At 41.8% G+C, this 25683-nt stretch overlaps 1 protein-coding gene across 1 annotated transcript in view; it reads left to right on the forward strand.

The window, feature by feature from the left end:
* The window catches only part of LOC124623010 (lachesin-like), a 108321-nt gene extending 104701 nt beyond the window's left edge, over nucleotides 1-3620 (forward strand). The window contains exon 8 of the mRNA XM_047148801.1: nucleotides 3373-3620. Within this exon, the coding sequence (XP_047004757.1) occupies nucleotides 3373-3620 (248 nt within the window). The remainder of the gene's footprint in view (nucleotides 1-3372) is intronic.
* The last annotated feature ends 22063 nt before the right edge of the window (nucleotides 3621-25683 follow it).

Raw genomic sequence — 25683 nt, forward strand, 5'->3', positions numbered from 1 at the left:
GCAGCAATTTTTCTCACTTTCAAAAGAGCGTTCAACAATTCCTCTGTTTTCGTTGTCGGTCTGAAAGACCTCAATCTTGTCACTTGATACATCATTTTCCCTGCCTTACAAAATAATTTAATAACTTTGGCCATAGTGCGCTAGATAATATACAATGATAGATCTAGAGTAGAAACAAACGCGAATAACTGTTGAAATTCCCCTCAATCTCAAAAAAGCGCCAATTACTATGATGTCTATCTGGTCCTCATACCATAATTGGTGCTCGCAGGTTGTAACCTCCCCGCAAAAATGAAAGATAATGCTCAAATGTAAATGGACATAGAGCTAAGTGTAACTTCCCCACAGAAAAATGAATGACTTAAAATTAATAAATGGGAGTCGTGCGTAACCTCCCTGCAATTAAATGTACTGACTATGACAATTAAATGTTTGACTCGCAATCTGACTCAACGTGCAAGCTCCCACAAAAATAATGAGAGACAATTTAATGCTAGTGAAACTTCAGTCACAATGTAAACTCAATTAGACCGAAATATCAGTCTTTGGCCCTGTGCAAAAAAAATCAGAATTAATTTCTTACCTCATTGAAACTGCATGTCAAATTTCTGCTCTCATTGTTGGCCACGGCTTGGAGGAAATGCATTGCAAGTATTTTTTTTATTTTTTTATTTTTTTGAAATTTAACTGAAACTTTTCTTTAGAGGAATTGGAAGGAGATCGTTCGTTCAATTAAATGGTTCTTTTGTTAGAATGCATTGAAAACAAAATTAATATTGGGGCACTTGTTGAAAATTAATTACAATAAAAAATACATTACATTATCTGATGTGCGCAATGCAGCTTTGTTACCTTAATTAACAATATACCTCATTCAGCATCTTGACAAGAGACCCATGTCGACGCCTGCGACTGCGTCCCGCTCGCGACCGTACTCGACTACTACTGCTAACAGACTGCCATTCGCAACTGAACTGCCTCGTAACTCGACTGCCACAGAACTGAACTCTCGCGCGGTCAAGCGCAGACTAGGAACGACAAATAGCTCTCTGGTCAGAGACTCTGCAATGCCTCACCATCGCCGCCACACAACATACGTGTTTCAAGGTTTAATACAGAGCTTATCTCAATTTCAGTAAAACTTCAAAAAAACACCAATAAATCCCGAAATAATGCCCACTAGGGCATGATACTCCGGACCCTGGTGTGATTTGGCATCCTGAATATAGCACCGTAATAAAAATAATAGGTCATTCTAGAACTAAATTTCAATGACCTGCAAAGGATTTAATAACGCTAATCTCACAGATAACGGATCGCTGCTCTGCTGCAGCTGCTTGATGCTCCATACTAAAGGCCAAATAATGCTCATCTCTCTACAAATCGTCTATCAGCACTTACATTCATGTCGGGAAACTTACTATAATATCCACTTCAGTCCTATGCAAAACCTAAGTCACACATGAAGTGTTTATAAAGCAGAGTCGTATGTATTAATTAGCTCTTCCTCTGTCTGAATTACCCATCCACTTCAGTCCTATGCAAAACCTAAGTCACACATGAAGTGTTTATAAAGCAGAGTCGTATGTACTAATTAGCTCTTCCTCTGTCAGAATTACCCACCCTGACGCTTAATTTGATTTTATTTACTGACGAGGCTACACTCACGTACCATGGAATGTTATTTTCCGTAACACGCATTATTGGGCAACTAAAAATCAATGTTGGCTGCAACAAACATTAGGTCAGTTATTGGAAGAAACACCTTTAGGAACAAGGAACAGAGCGTGGACTAAACACGATGGATGTCCGGCACATTTTTTGCTGATGGATAGAAATGAGTTGCAGAGACAATTCTCAAATCGTAGGATTGGACGCGGAGAAGATGTGTTTCGGCCGGCTCATTCGCCAGACTTGACGCCTCTGGATTTTTTCTTGTCCGATTCATAAAAGACATTGCTTATAAAGACGTTCCAACTACACCTGAAAATATGCAAGAGAAAATTGTCAAAGTGTGTGATTCGGTAAGCGCCGATGTGATAAGGAATACTACTCAATCCATGATAAGAATATTACAGCACTGTATTGATACCAATGGTCATCACATCGAACACGTTCTGTAAATGGACGTTCATGCCACCTTTGTGACCTTTGTTGACTTTCAAAGACTGTTACACATCACTGGATTCGTCTCGATTGCCGCTATCAGAAAAGAAGTACCAAACTATAACATCCCATTTAAAAAACAAAGTTGACCTTCATATCTCTGAAGCGACCCCATCAAGCAACAAAAAACCAACGCGATATTGTGGCCCTCATTGTCCCATGCAAATTTTGTCCCAAAACAACTTTTCACCTACTATCATACTTTCGGATTTATTCTAGGTGGCAATAGTTAGTGAGTAAAACTGTATAACACAACAGATGGCGCATTTGTCAGGTTGGTTACAGCTGCAGGTTATCAAGATTTACGTGAGTTTGAACGTAAAGTTACAGTAGGCGCGCGAGCGGTGGGACAGCATTTCCGAGTTAGCGATGAAGTGGGAATTTGATGACTGCACGAAACAACGCTTTATGCCTGGCCTGGAGCCGTCAACACCGACATTGAACTGTTCGTGACTGGAAACACGTCGCCTCGTCGGACGAGTCTCGTTTCAAATTGTATCGAGAGGATTTGCTTGTACGGGAATGGAGACAACCTCATGAAGCATGGACCCTGCATGTCAGCAGGGTACTGTTCAAACTGTTGGAGGACCTATAATGGTGTGGGGAGTGTACAGTAGGAGCGATATAAGACCCCAGATACGTCTAATACGACTCTGACAGGTGACACGTACGTAAGCATCCTGTATGACAACCTGCATCTATTCATGTCCACTGTGCTTTCCGACGGACTTGGGCGATTCCAGCGGGACAATGCGATACCACACACGTTCAGAATTGCTACAGAGTTTAAACACTTCCGCTGGCCACCAAACTCCCCAGAGGTGAATATTAATGAGCATACCTGTGATGCCATGCAACGTGCTGTTCAGAAGAGATCTCCACCCCCTCCTACTCTTACGAGTTTATGGACAGCCCTGCACGATTCACGGCGTCAGTTCCCTCCAGCACTACTTCATACATTAATCCAGCCCATGCCACGTCGTGTTGCGGCACTTCTTCGTGCTCGCGGGGGTCCTACACGATATTAGGCAGGTATAGCAGTTGCTTTGGTTCTTTAGCGTATTATTAACAGATTCAAAGTAAAATGGCACTTTTTGACAAATTTTTCATCATACGTACTCCAATTAATTGTGTTAGATATTGTGGTAGTAAAGGTCAGTTGCAAAGTGACGTCAGACGCTAGCGGAGTTTCGCGGACTGTTGCAGCGCCGCTGCAGGCGATGGTGGCGGCGTCACCGGTGGAGCCGCTGCCGCAGCCGCCTGGCCCGTCGCGCGACCTGCCGGGGGCGGCGTCTGCCTCGGGGGCGGCGGGGGCAGCAGGTGCGGGGGCGAGCGTGAGTTCGGGAGCGCGCCGCGGCGCCGTGTCCAGGGGCGCGAGAACGACGCCGGCGCACTGGCTGCTGCCGCTGCTGCTGCTGCCGCTACTCACGCCGGCCGCCACCGACTGCCGGTGACGGCCGCCGGTTCTGCAATGGGCGACGTAGAGCTGCTGTTCTGCTCGGGCCGGCAGGAGCTGCCACCTGCTTCCGGACGTCAGGGCAGCCTCGACATACTTCACCTCTCTCGCAGCCTACGTCTGCACAACGGCAACGATTTCAGAAGGTGTCAGAGTAGTAACATACCAGTATAAAATGTACTCTACGTGGTAGTGCAGTACCTGGTGTAGAGCGGCTGGCGAGCATGGCTCGCTTTTCAAGCAGTAAATGAAAAGCGAAAGCAGTTGTTCGTCCAACATGACTGCATACCTTTTGCTAAGGAACTGCCATAAATTGCAATGCCCTTCAGACATATGATATCCACAACAAAATCGCAAAACATGGAAAAAATAGAAGCAGCAGCGAAGTCTGCCTTGGAATGCTCAACATGGAATTCTTCTTCTTTGAAAAATGTGACAGTGTTGTAATAAACTTTGAAGTGATACAAACTGCTGTGCATTTTTGAAGCAGATATTCTCGAGCGAAATGAAACATTTTCATGTGAATTTTAATACTGACTGTATATAAGCAAAAGTACGCTACACAACGAACGTATGTGGCAAAGTGAACTCTGTTAAATCCACAACGTGAATCGTGACTTCATTTTTTGCAAAGACTTGTTGGCTTTTCGGCGTTTCTCACTACCTACTTTCTCCTTTTGCGAAACAATAGGAAACCTGCCACACGTCACAGACATTCCAAACATTCTTATGACGTAACCGAGATCAGATAATGTTGTAATAGGCTATTAGTTGGTATATAAATACCTATCTAAACAAATGAGAAAAAAAGAGTTGCATTGCATTGAAAGCATCTGACAAATCGCTGTGAGAACGTGCTGTCATATCTGTGAAATGCGTTCTCCTGATCTGATATCAAGGCATATGTACTGCTACACTATAAACGAATGAATTCCTCCAGTGGTGGATGTAGAAGCAACATCATTCCATTCAAGACATTTTGCAAAACAAGACAGTATAATGACTAATGAGCATGGCTGCCGTGGGGTAGTTGAACTGTCGCACAGGGCAGTGACTGTCTCTTGCTTCTGTTCTCTTACTACACTGCGTCACCCAGGGATAACAATGCGCTTTCCAGAGACGCTCCAAAGTGTCAAGTACCCTCCGAGGACAGAATTCCCTTCGTCGGACGTGACAACTGGTTACACCACAATACATCAACCCTCACCTGTCTCTCATGGATGTTGTCTTCGAGAATGTTCCAGAAAATACGCTTGCAGGAAGGCCGTTTGCTTGTAGATTTTGCTGACCCCGAGTACAGAAAATATTTTCGTCCTGCTTTCTGCAAATTACACATGCCAGTGAACATTGTAAACCACTTTTGTAAACGTGGAGTGTTGTTAAGTAACTTAGGAACGGTTGTTCCTCCCGCATATCAATTAGTCTGTGTTTTATCGGATACCTGAGAGTAAAAGCTTTCCTATTGCATTTCACGAAGGCTGGACATGGGGAAGATGAGCGAGAAGGTAATTTCGTGTAACTGTGTACTGTACATTACTTTGTTATGATGTATGTGTGAGAGATGTATGTTATTAGATGTAAAACTGTGTAATAACTATTATATGAATAATTAAATACTCCTGTTTACTAAGAAAAGAAGAAAGTAAGACTTTTATTGCCGTAAACTCCTAAAATGTTATATCCCCTTTCTGGCTGCCACTGGAAACAACACAAAAGTGTATCTGCTATACACAATGTTTGAAACAAGTGTTTCACTATACACAGTTTCACAGATTAAGAAATAAACTCATTGTTTTCCATGTTAGCTGTTGTGTTCTTTGTCACATGACTTAAGGACATTACAATTTCAATAGTCGTCAGTTGTCATTTTGCAGCCCAACAACGCCCGAATGCAAGTTGCTGCATCAACTCAACATTTTCTTCTGTGGCTGAATTCAAAGATGTTAGTTTGAGCATAGCTCTGTTTTTCAGCTTCAGAACAGAGAGGTATTCACAGTGCTGATGCGACGGTAATATGAGATACAAATCGACCTTACGGGTTCCATAAAAGCAGGACCAGGGAATTCCATAAGATCGTCAATGAACGTTGAACCTGAGTGCATGAGATCGTCAGTGACCTAAAACACATGACATCATCAGCGACATCGAACACATGACTTCATCATGATCTTCCCCTCGCTTTCCTCTCCCCCAGTAAGAGCCCAGTATTACAAGCCATTAAAACGAAACAGCCAGTCAAAGCTCAGTATTCTACAAGTCTTTTCAAATGAAATAGCCAATCAGAATTTAGTCCCACTTATAAAATATGCAAACAATGAGAATTTTGAATCATGTTTAAAAGTATCTGAAGAACACGTATTATTTATAAAAATACGTAAAGCAAGGAACTTAAAGGTTAAGCAGCACTTTTCAGTCAGAACAGTACAGCTATTGACACCACACTCAAAGTAGGGAAAAATTGTCTCTGAAGTATTTTCACATCTAAATTGTCTGCATTATTGTTCTGCAAATAACATGATGTTTTTCGAATGTCTCAAGTTAATTTCGTGTATAAAAGTCTTTAAAGGGTATGTACAATGTGTAGCTGATAGTAGCTCCAAATCTAAAATGTATGTCCAAAAGTACACAAACTCAGACACACACACACACACACACACACACACACACACCCACACACACACGCACAACACACACAGACGCAATGGCTGTGTTAAGTACAAATTACTACTTCCATGTGAAAAATGTGTATCAAAAATATGAAAGCCTCATAAGCAACAGAATGATTTTGTTGACAGTTTCAATTTTTTACATATCTAATAGTTTCGCATATAAAATACTGCAATCCTGCCTCCAGGTCTAAAATGTTTTGTAACAGTACAAAACATGTGTTGCAGCAACATAATAGTATTAGACAGCTCCTCCTGAAACTAAATGAGTTTATGGTACCGATAGTACAAAAATGAACTGACTAAGCGCCATTACAGGGTGGGGGTGTTAGTGCTACAACAAAATAAAAATTAGCATTCTTATTTATTGGGTAGCTCTTTATTATGACATTTGATCTCGGACATTCCCATGGTAGGACACTTACCTGCCAACACTAAATGTTCTAACACTTCAGCACAACAAACCACACTAAAGATTTTGTGTCTTGATGAAACCATAAATTATTGCACTCTACCACTTAAACTGCTTTTTTTTTAATAACACGACTATATAGCTTCAGACTGCTCACAAAATGCGAATAGTAAACATGGCACAACAAAGTCAAAAACAATGATGAAATAAAAATTATATCTCTGCTCAAAAATTTAATTATTTATCAAAATATCAGAAATTTATGAGTTAAGAACCAATGCAGCTAGCATACAGTAATACTACAGAGCTCTGATCATTAACAATAATTTGGACATTGCATTAAAATAAAATTTATCAGAATTATTTACCTAAATACATGAAGATTTCGAGTACAACACAATGTGGCATTAGTTTCATTTCTTAATCCTTCTGTTATTGATGGAACTCGCAGATATAGTTGTACTTGCTGAGTTTAGTTGGATCTTTCTACCACAGTTTAAAGAAACCGAAAATTATGTGCGTTATTAATCACAATATGTAAATATTTGTTCTACAACATTGTAAAACACAAAAAGCGCTACTGCTGGTGTAACGAACAGCTTAAACCGTATTTGTTACCTAGAATAGTTTATCTTTGTACCAAAGTAAACAACATTATTCCCACTAGTAAATTGTGTATATTATTTGTCAAAAACTCGCCTTAGTTTGGCCAAAAACAGTATCATAGGCAGCTAGGTATTAACTTAATCTTGCACTAAAAATGTTTTTCATCTTCTGCTGCAATTTCAACTTACGTTTTCACAATGGAGAATTCAGATACTTCCCTCCCCGTACATCTGATTTTTTACCAAAATTGTAACATATTGCCCCATAAAATGCGCTGTTATATCAAAATTATAACAAATTGCACCATACAATTCTATTTTACAGCAAAATAGTGGCAAATTATAATTTAGATCACTATGTTACAGCAAAATGGAATGGTTTTACCCCATATATATCACTATTATGACGTGAAATAACAGAACAATTGCCAAATACATTATGAATGAATGGTGCTTATTATTCTAGGGAAATTATGGTCAGTTGATATAGTGACAGCCAGCATCTTGCTCATGATGACTGCCCATCACCCCAGATATATGCCGGATACTACTGGATGCAATTGTATCAGCTGATATGATATTTACAATTACTCCAGTCATGTTGACTTTGATAACCCTGAACACATGGTGGTCATTGTCTGGGGCATTATTGATAATTTGACATGGTGTCAGCAATTAAACCAGTACACTACTTTGGGGCAATGTTGATCAGCAGATGCAGTAATTTCCATTGCCCCCCCCCCCCCTCCACTCCACGCACACTATTGTGGGTAATGATGATCAGTTGATATGGTGACCCCCATTACTCCATTTGTGGTGACTACTACTACCAAAACGCAAAAGTGAAACATCATTCCATCATTCATGAACATAACACAACAGAACTGTAACAAAATTCGGCATACATTGTCATGTTACAGCAAAATTGTAGGAATCCGCTCTATAGTTTGCTACACCACAGCAAAATGCATGTGCATATTATAGCAAAGCTTAACAGATTGCCTATCAACAAGATTAATCATGACATCACTTAGGGTCATGATTCCCAATTTAGAACAGGTCTCAATGCATCTGTGAGATTACAAATTAAGAACACACACATATATATGTGCAGTTCCCCTGGCAAGATAGATATGTACTGATGAATTAAGAGTCATTTGGGAGAGGTTAACTGTGCCAAGATATGTAGATATGCAAACAGTGAAACAAGTCATGACTAACTCTATGCATAGGAAGCATAACCAGATGTAACAACATGATTAGCTTAGCTGATGGGCATAATGTAATACAGTCCTGTAACATATCAATGTATGGGTCAATTTGATACAACTTTGCTGTAACATAGTAATGTATAGAAATATTTGTTACAAACTTCCTACAAATGTCCTTTTATTGGGCAATGTATTACAGTTTTACCACAATATAGTGGTACACAGGACAAGTTGTTACAGTACTACACTAACAAGTTTTACTGCACAATTTGTTGCAATGTTGCTGCAACTTGCTGATTTGTGGAACAATGTAATACATTTTTACATTTGGGATTGTAGTAGTCAGCACGATTTGAGTAACTGCAGTTACCATAATTGCCCCAAAATTACATATACATCTAAATGAAATCTCTGCAGTTCACTATTATGTTTCTGCCAGAGGGTTCATCACACTACCTTCGTGCTACTTCTCCATCATTCGACTCTTGAACAGCACATTGGATAAATGAACAGGAGAACTGAACGCTTAAATCTTTCTGTGTGAGCTCTTATTCCCCTTAATTTTTTTGTAATGATAGTTTCTGCATTTGTAGGTGGCTCCCACAAAACATTTTGATATTGGGAAAAGAATGCTGATGATTGGAATTTCATAAAAAGATCTACCCTCAATGAAAAACTCCTTTGTATTAATAACTACCACCACTATTTGCATACCATATCTATGACACTCTCCTAAATTTTATGAGAATACAAAATAACCTACTATTCTTCAAACTTTTTCGATCTTTTTCATCAATCCTATACGCTATGGATCACACACTGCACAGAAATATTCAGAAGAGAATGGACATCCATAGCGTAGGCAGTCTCTCTAGCAGACTTGGCTTAATAGCAGTTGCTGCCAATAGTATCACGGGTGGTCACTATGGTTGGGTTAGTGGTTGTCACCATACCAGCTGACAATCGTTGCCCCCAGTGGAATCCTCGGAGGTAATATTCTCACCATATCGACTGGCCATTGTATATGTGGGAGATGGCATAATGACAGTCTCTATATCAACTTACTTTCTTTGTCTTCCCCCTCCCCCCCTCCCCCTCCTCCCCTCCAACACTACATACCAAGCGTTCAGGGTAATCTTAGTTACCATGAGTCATGTAATTGCAGTCAACATGTCAAACGAGCAATGCTGCCGCAAACATTATTGACCATGGCTCCTGGATAACAGTAGCCATTACGGTTCGGTACTGTCTGTTACCATTTCAACTGAACGTCATCATCCCTCATTATCCACCATGTGTTCACACAAAATCAAGCTAATCTTTTACAATTCGGGATAGCAGTGGTGATATACTGTGTAATTTGTTAAAATTTTCTGTAACAATGTGAGGTATGAAATAGTCTGTTGTATTTTTGTTGTAACATGTTGTATGGTGCAGTTGATTACAGTTTTGCAATAATGTGGTGAAAAATATGTCAGTTCATTACAATTTTGCAATAACAATGCGATGTACAGGAGGGCAGGATGAAGGAGAGCAAATAGTCACCAAGAGTGTAAACTTTGTTACAGTATATATTACCATTACCACCACAAGGTTACAAACGTTTTTATCAAAAGGTAAAGTTAATACTCTGACGTGGAGTCAGTGTAATGTTTAAGTGACTTTGAAAAGTAGTAAAAATCATACAGTCCTTGTTTTGTTATCTACAGGGTGTTACAAAAAGGTACGGCCAAACTTTCAGGAAACATCCCTCACACACAAATAAAGAAAAGATGTTATGTGGACATGTGTCCGGAAACGCTTAATTTCCATGTTAGAGCTCATTTTAGTTTCGTCAGTATGTACTGTACTTCCTCGATTCACCGCCAGTTGGCCCAATTGAAGGAAGGTAATGCTGATTTCGGTTCTTGTGTTGACATTGCTCTACAGTACTACCATCAAGCACATCAGTACGTAGCATCAACAGGTTAGTGTTAATCACGAACGTGGTTTTGCAGTCAGTGCAATGTTTACAAATGCGGAGTTGGCAGATGCCCATATGATATATGGATTAGCACGGGGCAATAGCCGTGGCAGATTTCCAGAACGATGGTGTCCCGACAGGAAGACGTTCGAAGCAATTGATCGGCGTCTTAGGAAGTACGGAACATTCCAGCCTATGACTCGCGACTGGGGAAGACCTAGAACGACGAGGACACCTGAAATGGAAAAGGTAATTCTTCGTGCAGTTGACTATAACCCTAATGTCAGCGTCAGAGAAGTTGCTGCTGTACAAGGTAACGTTGACCACGTCACTGTATGGAGAGTGCTACGGGAGAACCAATTGTTTCCGTACCATGTACAGCGTGTGCAGGCACTATCAGCAGCTGATTGGCCTCCACGGCTACACTTCTGCGAATGGTTCATCCAACAATGTGTCAATCCTCATTTCAGCGCAAATGTTCTCTTTACGGATGACGGTTCATTCCAACGAGATCAAATTGTAAATTTTCACAATGAACATGTTTGGGCTAACGAGAATCCGCACGCAATTGTGCAATCACGTCATCAACACTGATTTTCTGTGAACGATTGGGCAGGCATTGTTGGTGATGTCTTGATTGGGCCCCATGTTCTTCCACCTACGCTCAATGGAGCACGTTATCATGATTTCGTACGGGATACTCTACCTGTGCTGCTAGAACATGTGCCTTTACAAGTACGACACAACATGTGGTTCATGCACGATGGAGCTTCTGCACATTTCAGTCAGTGTTCTTACGCTTCTCAACAACAGATTCGGTGACCGACGGATTGGTAGAGGCGGACCAATTCCATGGCCTCCACGCTCTCCCGACCTCAACCCTCTTGACTTTCATTTATGGGGGCATTTGAAAGTTCTTGTCTACGCAACCCCGGTACCAAATGTAGAGACTCTTCGTGCTCGTATTGTGGACGGCTGTGATACAATACGCCTTTCTCCAGCGCTGCATCAGCGCACCAGGGATTCCATGCGACGGAGGGTGGATGCATGTATCCTCGCTAACGGAGGACATTTTGAACATTTCATGTAACAAAGTGTTTGAAGTCACGCTGGTACGTTCTGTTGCTGTGTGTTTCCATTCCATGATTAATGTGATTTGAAGAGAAGTAATAAAATGAGCTCTAACATGGAAAGTAAGCGTTTCCGGACACATGTCCACATAACATACTTTCTTTCTTTGTGGGTGAGGAATGTTTCCTGAAAGTTTGGCCGTACCTTTTTGTAATACCCTGTATATGTATATAATTTTCTTTGTCATCAATGTGATATATAGTCTCCAAAGTGAGACAGCATAGGTTAACAAAAAAAGACAAAGCATTTTTATTGCAAGAAAAGCTTAATATTCTAGCATCGTTATGACTGCAGTGTAGCCTCTACAGTGGCAGGGTGAAGATGAGGCAGGGCATTGGTGTCAGAATGTTGATCAATGATGGCTCAAGGAAACAGTACAAACAGTGGAATATCTTGTTAGAAAATAAGCTACAACACCCTTAGTACCATTCTGTAGTAGTTATGCCAACTAGTGTTTGCCTGCAGCATTTTGGCCAGTGGTTGGTGATATAAAGGCCATCCAATGGCTGGACTGATGTCAGAAGCAGAGAATGCCTGCTGACGTTTGACGCCTGTGGCAGCACATGCTCTGTCTATGCCTAAAGCTGTAGTACATGGCAGTGTGCACCGGAAGACATCATGATTCTAGTTGCAGAACACGGCCCCCAGCAGTTGTGTTCATCTGTACGAGTGGAGGTGTACAGGATTAGTTTCTCAGCACAAGTACAGGCAGATGGGCAGTTTCACTGCCCCAGTCACGATAGGCTGCCTTGTAAGGTAGAAGTCTAGCTTGGCTGAAGTGGGTCCAAGTTGGTCCACCAGTGAGAAAGCGCCAAGTGCACAAAAGTGGCCTCAGAATCTGTAGACGATAATCAATAGTGGGGCCCAAGACTCGTACGGGCAGCTTGCCAAACCATGTCACCACGTCGCCTGGTGTGGACCTCTCATTGTAGTAGATGCCACTAGACTTTGACGTCTACTCAGTTTGAACGAAAAGAATTGTCGCCTGCGGATCAAGCCCACAGATTTAGCCCATTGCTTTCATTTAGCCATGATCTGAAACATCCTTGCCAGCCGCTGGTGGCCGAGCGGTTCTGGCGCTACAGTCTGGAACCGCGCGACCGCTACGGTCGCAGGTTCGAATCTTGCCTCGGGCATGGATGTGTGTGTTGTCCTTAGGTTAGTTAGGTTTCAGTAGTTCTAAGTTCTAGGGGACCTATGACCTCAGCAGTTGGGTCGCATAGTGCTCAGTGCCATTTGAACCATTTTTTTTGAAACATCCTTAAGTGAATACCTATTAACGGAGAGGGTAATGTTGCAGTACCCTACTATTCTGTTGGAAATCGATTAACACTACGCCGGCCGGAGTGGCCGCGCGGTTCTAGGCGTCTGGAACCACGTGACCGCTAAGGTCGCAGGTTCGAATCCTGCCTCGGGCATGGACGTGTGTGATGTCCTTAGGTTAGTTAGGTTGAAGTGGTTCTAAGTTCTAGGGGACTGATGACCTCAGCAGTTAAGTCCCATAATGCCCAGAGCCACGTTTTGAAAAGATCTTTGATGTGAAGCAGCAAAAACATGTACGCTGCATATTTTTGTGTTACGAAGATATAAATTCAAAATCCACCAAACACCACATGTTACTTTCCAAGGCATTGATATCGAGACTGCGACGCGCTTTTGTAAGCCAGTCATAGCTCATGGTATGTGATCTCGCCAGCTGATGACAGCACAGAACACGTTATGTACGCAGGCAATAGCAAGATCACTCTTAAGTAGCGAGAACACACAAGTAAGAAGAGTTAATGGTTTAAATTAATATAAATAGTGTTGCTACAAGATAAACAGAGGTTTGACATATTATAGTAGTCTCGAAGATTAATAAGCTGCAAGACAAGCTAAGCTTCCAAATATAATGTTGATCTTTTTTGCGCGTGTTACACTTCAAGATATATCACACAAACGTGCCAATAATGTTTTTACTAACGGCGTGAATGTCTGATCTTCTGGGCTCGAAATTTTTCTAGATCGTCGTCCTCAAACAGTTGAATTTTAATTGAGACTCAAACGCTCTGTGATTTAAGAAATTCGTCGTATATTCTCGCATATAGTTGATCTTGTGTAAGAGGAAATTTATTTTGAAAGTAACGCTTTTGAAACCACCATCCGCAATGTTTTCCCGTGATTTGTTAGAAACAGATTCGTTTCAGCAGTTGCCAGAGAGCGCCAGATAACAGGCGCCACCGCTCTTGCGCGGCTACTATGACACAGGAAGCCCGTATGTTTGTACGTGTAAAATATTAAAATATCTTGCACTACGTCACAAAAGAAACAAGACATCAGAGGACACTTCAATTTCATCGGAATTTTGTGAACCATACTAAAATGTGTAATTGGGCTTAAAGTGCACATTCGTATGTCCAGATTCGGATGTAAATTTTCTTGAGTACCAGTACTGTAGTATCTCACGTTTGGTTCTTTATTATGGTATAATGCCATGCGAGCTAGAAGATGAAAAACGTGCACTTGAAATGCAGCAAATAGTTGAAACTAGCCAACAGCGTGAAATTAATCACTTCATTTCAAATAAATTGACTACCTCAGCGCAATAGATTAATAAAAGTCAAATCTCTTTAGCAAAGCGACAAAAATACCTTCATTGTTCTGCAAGGTGATAAATGCTTGACTGTCACAAAGGCGGAAATAAAACCTGAAAATAATAACGTAGTTTAGCCTTCCGTAATTATGCGAAAGTATTTTATTTCATTTGATAGCTCCCGGCCACAGGCACCCGTGTTGTTTTCATTTGATGTGAGAGTAATAAATGAAGAGGAAACAGGAAAATCACTAAGCGTAATCACAGGTCACGTGGAGACGACCCACCTTCGCACCAAAACTCAGACTGCTCTGTGCGTCAGCCCCGGATCTACGATATTTCCGAACCGGGGCAATACTAGATAGTGGCGCCCAGCCACACATCTGTAGCCAGAAGCGGGAGAAGGTACTACCCATACGCGACTCAACTGCGCATGCACACGAGCCCACCCGCAACCGCTGAAACGAATCTAATGTCAACAGCTGTCACGTCACGCTCATCGGAGGCAATTTGTCGTCATGAATCATTGAATAGTCTTTCTAAAGCCTTTGACACACTTTGCTGTTGGCAGACGCTAGTATGAGCACTATGATATGTAGTTGTATATGGCGGATTTCCTTTGCGACTTAAGTTTTATTTTCGTTTTTTCTTCCCCTTGTTAATGTTTTGTTGCTGCAGTATTATCCTGCAAACACGGGATACAGTAATATCCTTTGTTGGAGTATTGGTTCTTACCAGTCAAAATCACCAAAATTTAACCGAAAACGAAAACAATGAATCATTCCCGGAATTCTAAAAAATTCTCACGTTTTTCCCAGTTTTCTCCCGAATGAATAAATTCCCGGATTTTTCCCGGATCTGCCGGTTGTCCCGGGTTGTATACACCCGCTAAATTATATGGCATCCAAAAGAGCAGTATCAGTGGCTTTTGAGGTGAGGTTGGAAGCATTTCCGAAACGGCTAACTTTTTAAACAGTTCGTTTGCCGCCATGATTAGAGTGTACTATGGATGACAAAATGGCGTAACCATAATCGATGGCAAGTCAACTGTTGTGCCCCATGGGCCGTAGACGACACAGGTTATGACGGCTGCGTGGCTGTGTACGGGCGAAGAGATGTGCAGCTGTTGAGCAGCTGACTGCCCAGATGAACCAATGGGCCACCAACAGTTTCTCCTCAACGACCATTCAGTGAACGTTGCTGCGTATTGATGTTTGTAGTAGGCACCTGTTTGGTGCATCCATGCTGACTGCTGTTCATCGGCGACGAAGGCTGAAATTTACACGTCAATACTGCAACTGGACGCCGACTGCGTGGTGACATGTGGCCCTTCCAGATGAATAACGTTTTGCGCTACGTCGAAAAGATGGTCGACACCCTCCAACAATCGTTGGCCAGAGGAGGGAGCTCAATGGTCTTGTGAGTGTTTTCGTGGTATTCTCTTGGTGGTCGCCTCACTCTGGAAGTCCCAATAGCTCAACAAAAGTATAAACCTATCCTTGGGGACCATGACTACAGCTACAAGCAGTTTGAGTTTCCTCAATATGATACCATCAATCAGCAGGTCATTGAAACATGTCATACAACTCGCACTGTATCTGAGTGATTCGAAGAGCACCAAGATGACTTTAGCGTACCCTGATCACCAGACTCTTCGGATTTAAACCCAATTATAACTCTGTGGAACCACCTTAGTAGGGATGTTCGCAACATGGATCTTGAACTGCGAATCCCAGCGGGGCCTGCCACGCTCAACATCCCTGTTGGTAGCTTCCAGAACCTCACTGAAGGTTTCTGAACGTCTCGCAGCGGCCCACGCTGCAGAAGTTGGTTAGGCAGGTTTTTGACATGTGGGCACAGAAATGTGACTGGACTGTCCATATTACTCTCTTTATCTTAAAAAAAAGTTACTATTCTGTGCATCAGCTGAACATACACTATTAACTCCTTCCTTCTTATATTCTTAATTTCCACAAAATCCTCTCATTCCTTACTCACAGATAATCATACTATATTGTAATCATCCACTAGTAAAATCTCTACCTCCTCACCTCTGCATACTCTGGAGTAACTCTTCAGCGTGAAATGGTGCTCCTTTCCACACTCTTTATGATCTTAGAGTGTCTTTATATCAAGGGATCCCGAATTCATCTCTCATCTAGATCGGAGATTTTCTGCACTTAGAGATAGGGTGTTTTTTGTTGGGCTAATAATTTCATCTCATTGTCCCTTCTACGTGGAAGTGGCTAAGTGGTGTCCAATAGAAACTCTTGCATCAGGTAGCCAAACAACCCCAGACGTGACCTCCAAGCCACAAATGCCATATTATCATTCCATTTCATTTTCCGTCGACACGCAAACGTAGTCAGCTTACAGCCGATCCACTTAAGCTGCTAAAATCCATGAAGTTTCGTCCAGGATAGTCCCATGTAGTGCTGACATAGACATGGTTAACCATCACCTATCAAACAACGTAAAACAGACGATGAAACAAAACAGATAGACAAAATGAAAACAAAACTTAAACGTATTACTATTCTAACACTTCTTACTACTTTAAATATGCTTACATACCGAAACATATCCCCTGCTTCAAATAAAATACATTGTCCGTGGTGAACAGCGAAATCCAACACACATTTGCTGTAACTCTCAAACTCCATTCAATAAATACATAAAAAGAACTGCTAAACATCAAATTAAAAAAGAAGCAAAATATCAAATTAGGAGAACACTCCACTATAACATATTCACAATACTTCACTTCCTGAATCTCTACAAATGGATAAAGCCTTATGAATTTCTAGACAACGAGCACCATCACACATCCCTGGCTCATGGTAAGATACTGGGTGGTTATAATTAAAGGTTCCATATTTAACGCCTTATAAAACGGAAACTAATTACCATACAAGGACGAAACTTGGTGGAATTAATGTCATGGACATCAGGAAGAGAAGTAACGCAGCATCAATTCAATTGAAATATTTTAATTTACTGCTACGGTAGATCATATCTTTTCATACCAGTACCATTACTGCTACAAAAGGGACCCAATATGTTGCCCCTTGTATCTCCAGAAGAGTCTGAAAACGCAGGACTGCATTCTGCACAGCAGTACGAAGCATGTCCGTAAGTATGCTGGCTACCTCTCTTGATATGCTGCGTTTCAAATTATCACATGTGTGAATGTTCACGTGGTAAACCCTGTCTTTCAGGATTCCCCACAACAAGAAATGATAGGGAGTCTGATCACCTGATAGTGCCGGAAATCATTTGGAAACAATCGGATGATAGTTCGATGGTTTCCAAATGAGTTTCGGAGAAGCACGTGAACTTGACGAGCGATGTGTGGTGGAGCCCCATCTTGCATGAAAACTGTTGAGTTCAATGCGTGTGTCTCCTGTAGTGCCAGTATGACACGAAGGCGAAGCATTTGGCAGTAACACTGGCCAATCACACTGCACGCCTTTGGTCCTTAAGCGCGAACATATTCAACAAAGAATGGGCCAATGATGAATGTAGCCGTGAAGCCACGCCATACGCTGCCAAGTTCACCGTGGAGTGACTGGAGATAAAGATCCGCACAGTCGGTAGTCTGTATGTTCACCTCACCCGTCAGAGAGAAATGAGCTTCGTTTTTCCATAGGATGGTTCAGGGCTAGCAATCATCAACTTCAGTCCTTGCGAGAAAGGGAAAAGTGAAGTCAACACGTCGTTACCCGTCCTGTAATGCAAGCTACTGTTCGATATGGTTCTTGTACGCATACCATTTGAGAATAGTTCGAAGCACCTTCCGTACAGTGGACCACGGGACGTTCAATTGTCGTGACAGAAGCAAGCGTACTGTCTTACGATCGGAAATTGCGCGCAGCGTTCTCTGCCACAGCAACAGCGGTTTCATCAACCACCTGTGGGGCAACTGGTCGTCGGGCGCTTCCCGGAGCGACGCCAACTCCTCGAATTGATTCGAAATTCTTCATCGTGCTCAGCACAGAAGGTGGAGAAAGAGAACCCTTATGTAAGTCTTTCAGCCGGCTGTATTGCCGAAGTGCAGCTTCAGCATTACTGTTGTTTTAATAGTAGAGCTTCACCAATAATCTCTGTTCCTTTTGCTCAATCTCATGTTGAGACGTCAACATGTCAGTTGCATGAGACAACGAAATACGATGACTAATCACGGCACCTGGTGGCCGTAGTTGGAACTGCACGGTGGCGCTGAGACGCGTGGAAATCATGCGCCCCATACTCCGGATATTAATGCTACCAAGTTGGTACTCGTACGGTAATTAGTTTCCATGTATTCTTTTTTTTTGGGGGGGGGGGGGGAGTGCATTATTCTTCTGCCTGGTTTGATGCAGCCCGCCAGGAATTTCTCTCCTTTGACAACCTCTTCGTGTCAGCGAAGCAGTTGCCACCTACGTCTTAAATTATTTACTGGATGTAATCCAATCTACAGTTTCTGCCCTCTACAGCTCCCTCTGGTATCATGGAAGTCATTCCCTGATGTCTTAAGAGATGTCCTGTAATCCTGTAGCTTCTCCTTGTCAGTGGCTTCCACGTATTCATTTCCTCTCCAATTCTGCGCGGGACCGCCTCATTCCATATCTTATCAGTTTACCGATTTTCAACATTCGCCTGTAACACCACATCTCAAATGCTTCGATTCTCTTCTGCTGTGGTTTTCCCATAGTCCACGTTTCACTACCATACAATGTTGTACCACAGATGTTCATTCTCAGAACCTTGTTCGTCAAATTAAGGCCTACCTTTGGTACTAGTAGACTTATCTTGGCCAAGAATGCCCTTTCTGCCAGCGCAGTCCTCCTTCCTCCGTGCATCATTGGTTATTTTCCTGCCTACGTAGAAGAATTACTTAACTTCATCTACTTCGCGACCATCAATCCTGATGTTAAGTTCCTCGCTATTCTCATTTCTGTTACTTCTCATTACTTTCGTCTTTCTTCGTTTTACTCTCAGTTGATACTGTGTAATCATTAGATTGCTTATTCCTTTCAGCATATCATGTAATTTTCTTCACTTTCACTCAGGAAAGCAACGTCATCATCGAATCGTGTCATTTATATCCTTTCGCCTTGTATTTTAATTTCACTCCGGAACCTTTCATTTATTTCCATCTTTGCTTCTTCAATGAATAGAATCAAGAGTAGGGATGAAAGACTACTTCCTTGTCGTACACCGTTTTTAATCAGAATACTTCCGTCTTGGCTCTTGTGCATATTGTACATTATCCGTCTCTCCCTACAGCTTACCCCCATTTTTCTCAGTATTTCGAAAATCTTGCACCGTTTTTCACTGTCGGACGCCGCTTCCAGGAGCTTCCATTATCAACTGCAACGTCAGAATTACCTCTCTCGTCCCTTCACATTTTCTAAAGCCTAAGTGATCGTCATTTAGCACATCCTCAAATTTCTTTTCCATTCTGTGTTCATTATTCTAGTCAGCATCTCGGATGCGTTAGGTGGTAGGCTGATTGTCCGACAACCGTCGCACCTCCAATGTCTTGCAGTCTTCGGAATGATAAGGATAAAATTTTCCGAAAGCCAGAGGGTATGTCGCCTGACTCATATATTCTACACATCAACATAAATAGTCGTTTCGTTGCCACTTCTCCCAATTATTTTAGAAATTTTGGAGGAATATTGTCTATTCCTACCGCCTTATTTTATCTTAGGTCCTCCGAAGCTTTCTTAAGTTCTGACTCTAACAATGGATCCCATACCTTGTCCAAATCGACTCCCATTTCTTCTTCTATCACATCAGACAAGTATTACCCCTCAATTCCCATTTAATGTACGCTTCACAGTTATCCGCTCTCTCCTCTGTATTTAATAGTGGAAATCGCGTAGCACACTTTATGTTACCACCTTTGCTTTTAATGTAAGTAAAGGTTGTTTTGACTTTCCTGTATGCTGATTCAGTCCTTCTGACATCATTTCCTTTTCGATTTCTTGACAATTTTCTTGTAGCCATTCGTCATAGCTTCCCTACACTTACTATTTATTTAATTCCTCTGCGGCTTGTATTTCTTGTATTCCTGAATTTCCTTCAACGTTTTGGTAATTCCTTCTTTCATCAATCAACTGAAGTATTTTTTTGTTACCCACGGTTTCTTCGCAGTTACCTTCTTTGTACTTACGTTTTGCCCTCAAAATTCTGTGATTACCCTTGTTAGGGATGTCCATTCCTCTTCAATTGTACTGCCTGCTGAGCTATTCCTTACTGCTATATCTGTAACCTTAGAGAACTTCGAGCGCATCTCGTCACCCCTTAGTAATTTCGTATCTGACTTCTTAGCATATTGATTCTTCCTGACTAGTCTCTTGAATTTTAGTCTACTCTTCATTACTACTACATTGTGATGTGAATCTGTATCTGATCCTGGGTACGCCTTAAAATCCAGTATCTGATTTTGGAACCTCTGTTTGGCCATGATGTAATCTAAGTGAAATCTTCCTGTATCACCCGGTCTTTCCCAATTATACCTCCTCCTCTTGGGATTCTAGAACAGAGTATTCGATATTACTAGCTGAAATTTACTACCGGATTCAATTAGCCTTCCCCATCTCTCTTGTCCCAAGCCCATATTCTCCTGCAACTTTTTTTTTACTACTCCTTCCCCTAGAACTTTATTGCAGTCCCCCATCCCTATTAGATTTTTCTGTTACGGGCCTCATGTCCTGTGGATACACGTTATGTGTCTTTAGTTCGGTGGTTTCCGTTGCTTTCGGCATCCTTATACCAAAGATCATTGCTGATTCTTCCACCTTTAGGGACAATTCTCCCTTTATGTACTGGAATTTTATTTCAATATCGTCATATACTTTCTATATATCTTGAGCTTCACCTCGCGACGTCAGCATGTATACCTGAACTATAGTTGTTGGTGTTATTTGCTGTCGATTCTGATAAGAACAACCCTATCGCTGACCTGTTCACTGTAACACACTCTTTGACCTACCTTTCTATTACAACGAATCGTACTCCCATTATACCTGTTCGCGCTTTTTACAGATTTCCTAGCTTCCCTACAACATTGAAGCTTCTGACATTTCACTCCCCTATTCGTTGAACGTTATCCTTTCGTTGATTACAGAATCTCTTTCTTATGTTCACGTACCCCTTTGCTGTCCCCTCCCGGAGATCCGAATGGGAGCTCTTCCGGAATCTTTTGCCAATGAAGAGATCATCATGACACTTTTTTCAGTTACGGGCCACATTTCCTGTGGACACACGTTATGTGTCTTTAATGCAGTGGTTTATATTACCTTCTGCATTTTTATGCCCTTGATCATTGGTGGTTCTTCCGCCTTTAGGGGCAGTTTCCCACCCTGTCGTTTCCCCGCTCCTCCACTCTCATTGACAAGGCCGCTAGCAAAGTAAGGATAACTACTTATGCTGGAAATCTTCAGCATATTTATCAATCAAAATTTAAGCGGTGGTAGGTTCGGAACCCGGATGTTAGTGGATAAACATCTTACCACAGATACACCCCAGATAAAATGTCTGAATAAAAAGCTACGTATCAGTTACTTAATAAGTCTCTCCCCCAGCCCTCTAAAATTGTGTTCTATCAGTTTCTTATTGTACTACCCGTATCACAACCTCATTTAAGTTCAGGAGAGCTATCGAATTTTATTATATTACGAGTAGCATATGTTTTATCCTGTTATAGAACAGTTTACACGAGTAAATAACATTGTGACACTCAATTTGAGAGTCCACAGTCATATTATAATTGTCAGACGTACCGGTAGCCCACCTTTTAGTTACACAATAACTGCACTCTTCAAATAGGTAATACATAATTTTATTTAACCTATGTTTTATTGAACGTTGATACAGACTTTTGACTTGGTAATAACATTCACATAACCATTGTGTGTTAATAAGTGTGTACATGTGTGTGTGTGTGTGTGTGCGTGTGTGCGTGTTAGAGAGAGAAACAGAGAGACAGAGAGAGAGAGAGAGAGAGAGAGAGAGACTGGAGGCTTATATATATTCCTGATCCTGTCTGCTGATACGTGTGATGAAATTATCGAGAACGAGGCGTAAGTTTTGCTAATGAAGTAGTGTTTTTGCTGATGAAACTATGTATCGGGTTAATGCTGACACACCATTTCATCCGTCATATGTTTGACTGCCACTAATGTAGGCAACCCAAATGCCAAAGGTCAATATGCATCTCGAATCACCATTGCATTCCTACTAACCACTTATTTGACATTCTCTTTACTTTTCTGTAATAATTAATAACTTCAGAATCAGTTACATGTAGTAATGTCATTAACGCATGGGAGCAATACAGTGCTGGTGTTCAAGGTCCGTGGTTTTACAATAACAGAACAAATTTTAATCTATAGGATGCATGGAGTACAACTAATCCGAAGTATGTAATGTATTCAACTACAAGGGATTCATTCATGCACACGATCGGGAAATCTCTGCTCTCTATGTGGCAGCAGAAAGTCAGCGATGGACTTGTGCCACTCATGCATCTGGGTTCTGGCAAGAGTCATTGAAAGAGATATAAAACATCTCTTTATCTGTGACAAACTGTTTACAGCGACATCTGAAGGCTGTCAAGTGGACGGTTTAATGGTTTCCATGTGGTTAGCAAGTGTAAGTAAATTCAGAAACATCCTACATTAGAAGGCCTATACAACAATAATGAGATTAAATTCAGTGTTAGAAGAAAGGGAAGAATAAGCACATGAATATGACACAGGAGAAATGATACTACGAGAAAAATTTGGCAAGACATTGAAAGTGGAAACAAGCCCCTGGGAAAGAAGACATTCCCTTAGGACCATCATGATCCTTGGAGAACTATTCCACCTGTGAAACTTGATTTCCTCCTATCATATGAAATGTTCAAGTAACTTATGCGAACACATGATACAGGAGACCGGCAAAATACACTCAGACGTCAAGACAAACCTTTATTTCCAGAGGGGCAAGGTGCTGATTAGTCTGTCTGTTACCGAACCGTCAGCTTAATAAATAATGGATGTTACATACTGATGCGAGTTATACACACAATATTGGTAAAACGTAGAGGCCAACCTCAAGAAAGACCAGTTTTTGCTCCGGAAATACCTAAAAGCATGTGCGACACTATCTAACTTGCGAATTATTGTCTTAGAAGACAGGATCAAGGAAGGCATCCTACACATGTAGCAGCTGTTGATTTAATTTTAGAATGTTGACCGAAAATTCTGTTTGTCGTGGGGTAAAACAAAGGGACGAAAATGTTATCCACATCTTATACTGAAACGAATCCGGTAGTTGGGAAGCTATTGAAAAAAAATGGTTCAAATGGCTCTGAGCACTATGGGACTCAACTGCTGAGGTCATTAGTCCCCTAGAACTTAGAACTAGTTAAACCTAACTAACCTAAGGACATCACAAACATCCATGCCCGAGGCAGGATTCGAACCTGCGACCGTAGCGGTCTTGCGGTTCCAGACTTCAGCGCCTTTAACCGCACGGCCACTTCGGCCGGCGGGAAGCTATTGAGACACTGTTGTAGATTACGACCAATGTTACTCCACTTGTGCATTGGGTATGCAGTAAAGGAAACCAAACATATGTATTGTAAGAAAATAATTTGATTGAGGGACTGATATGAAAATAACGCCACAACAGCCACGAAACTGAACTAAATTAAATTTTTAAAAAGCGATAAATACAGGGAAACAATTATATTCATCATTATTATCAGCCACAGAGTTCAGTATAAATATAATCATAGGCCCGATTTCGCTGTGCATAGACATACCTCAGTAGTGATGCACATAAATTGGGCACTAACCACTTCGTCTCTCCAGTCGAAAGAGTCAGTGTTATTTGCAGGCATGTGGCATGACGTGTAGATCTCCTCTGATCAAGTGGCGCCTGTGTGACAGCTGGCAATCTTCGTATTCCATGTCCCTCAACTTTGAGATCTTGCTCTTTGCAACTAAATTTTTCCCATCTGCCACTGGTTTACAACTGGCTCAATCGGTTTGGGTAGATGTTTGCACAGAGGGCAAGGGGCGTTATTGTCGGTGAACAAGACAGGCATCAGACCACAAGAAAGTCCATCCGATCTGGAAGGAAAGATGAGGATGTTACTAAAATACCACATTATATAAGGTATAACTAGGTTCATCTCTCAATAATCGAACCATTAATGGAGTGTACAGGATGGCTTGGTGTGGGCATGATTCTTTACTGGAGGTAGATATGGGTGAAGCAGAATAAGACTGCTAATGGACAGATGCATCTGTACTGTGGTCTTTATTTACATCCGTTGCTCTTCAGTGCTGCTAGTTTTGATCCCTGGTGAGCGCGACAGGTACACCGAGACGGCGACTTCTGGTGTGTTGACCATCGAGTCAGGCCTCATTAGAAGACGTGTGGATCATGCAGTACTGTTGCTGCTTCTATGTCAAGGGAAGTCTCGCATTGCAGGCCCTCGCTGGCTGCTCGCATTGCGAATACGAGAGATTTCGTCTTGCCTGTTTGGCACAGGGTGTCCACCGCTATAACCTTGGCAGATGAGGGGATCGGAAGACCCGACCCCATTGTCGTAGTCGTGCAAAAGACCCGACCCCATCGTTGTAGTCGTGCAAACGTGGCAGTGTGCTGAGTTGCCCAAGGACCGAGAGCACACAGAGGTTTGATGCCAACTGAGAGACGTGATGGCAGCGCTGTCGGTATGGTGCTCAAAGGCACAGGTGGGACATCAAACTAGTGCCTAGCCTTGTGGCCTTAAGATTAAGACGGCTGGGTATCACTTCGCGGAAAAACTACCCTTCTCTGCCAACCCGAAATGTCTCCAATTGGGAAGCAGTGTCCGTGAGCTGGTGGTTGCCACTCAGTAGTGGATTGAGCTCAAAAGTTCAGTATCCCTGGCCATGGACTCACAGTATTCCGGCAGCACATAAACACCTAGTTCCCACTGCGTTGGATGTTCGACGTCTGCGCCTGGGAAAAATCAGTTACGAGCGTCGTGGGTTGGGTACCTGACAGTGCGGCTCGAGCCATTACAAACCCTATGGTTTCCCCTGCTTCACAGTTTTGTTCATTTTACCACATTTTGTTCTCCATGGCGCTGAATGTCCTGTCGTATCGTCCCTATCGTCGATCAATCTGCACTCTTATCCAATGAGTGATCAAAACAGGATAAGTACTAGGTGGCAGCCACCGTAACGTATGAGAGGATTATCTAGGAATGTGTCATTGTTTTCACTTGTGCTGAAATGGTGTCAAAGCCAATCAATAATAAGTACAAATAGTGGTCTCATTTAGTCATTGCTAACAATGATACACATAAAGAAAGCACGCAAATATCAAACTTATGCAAGAAACACAAAACGATCATATTTCATTCAAAAGTGTTGCCATATCATAAAAGCAAACTATAAAAATATTCACAAGACACAGAATTAAGAAAGGTGGAACATAAAATCTTATAAAAGGAATAAACATCATAT

This window comes from Schistocerca americana, chromosome 7 (genome assembly GCF_021461395.2).
Source record: "Schistocerca americana isolate TAMUIC-IGC-003095 chromosome 7, iqSchAmer2.1, whole genome shotgun sequence".
In the NCBI taxonomy this organism is placed as follows: Eukaryota; Metazoa; Arthropoda; class Insecta; order Orthoptera; family Acrididae; genus Schistocerca; species Schistocerca americana.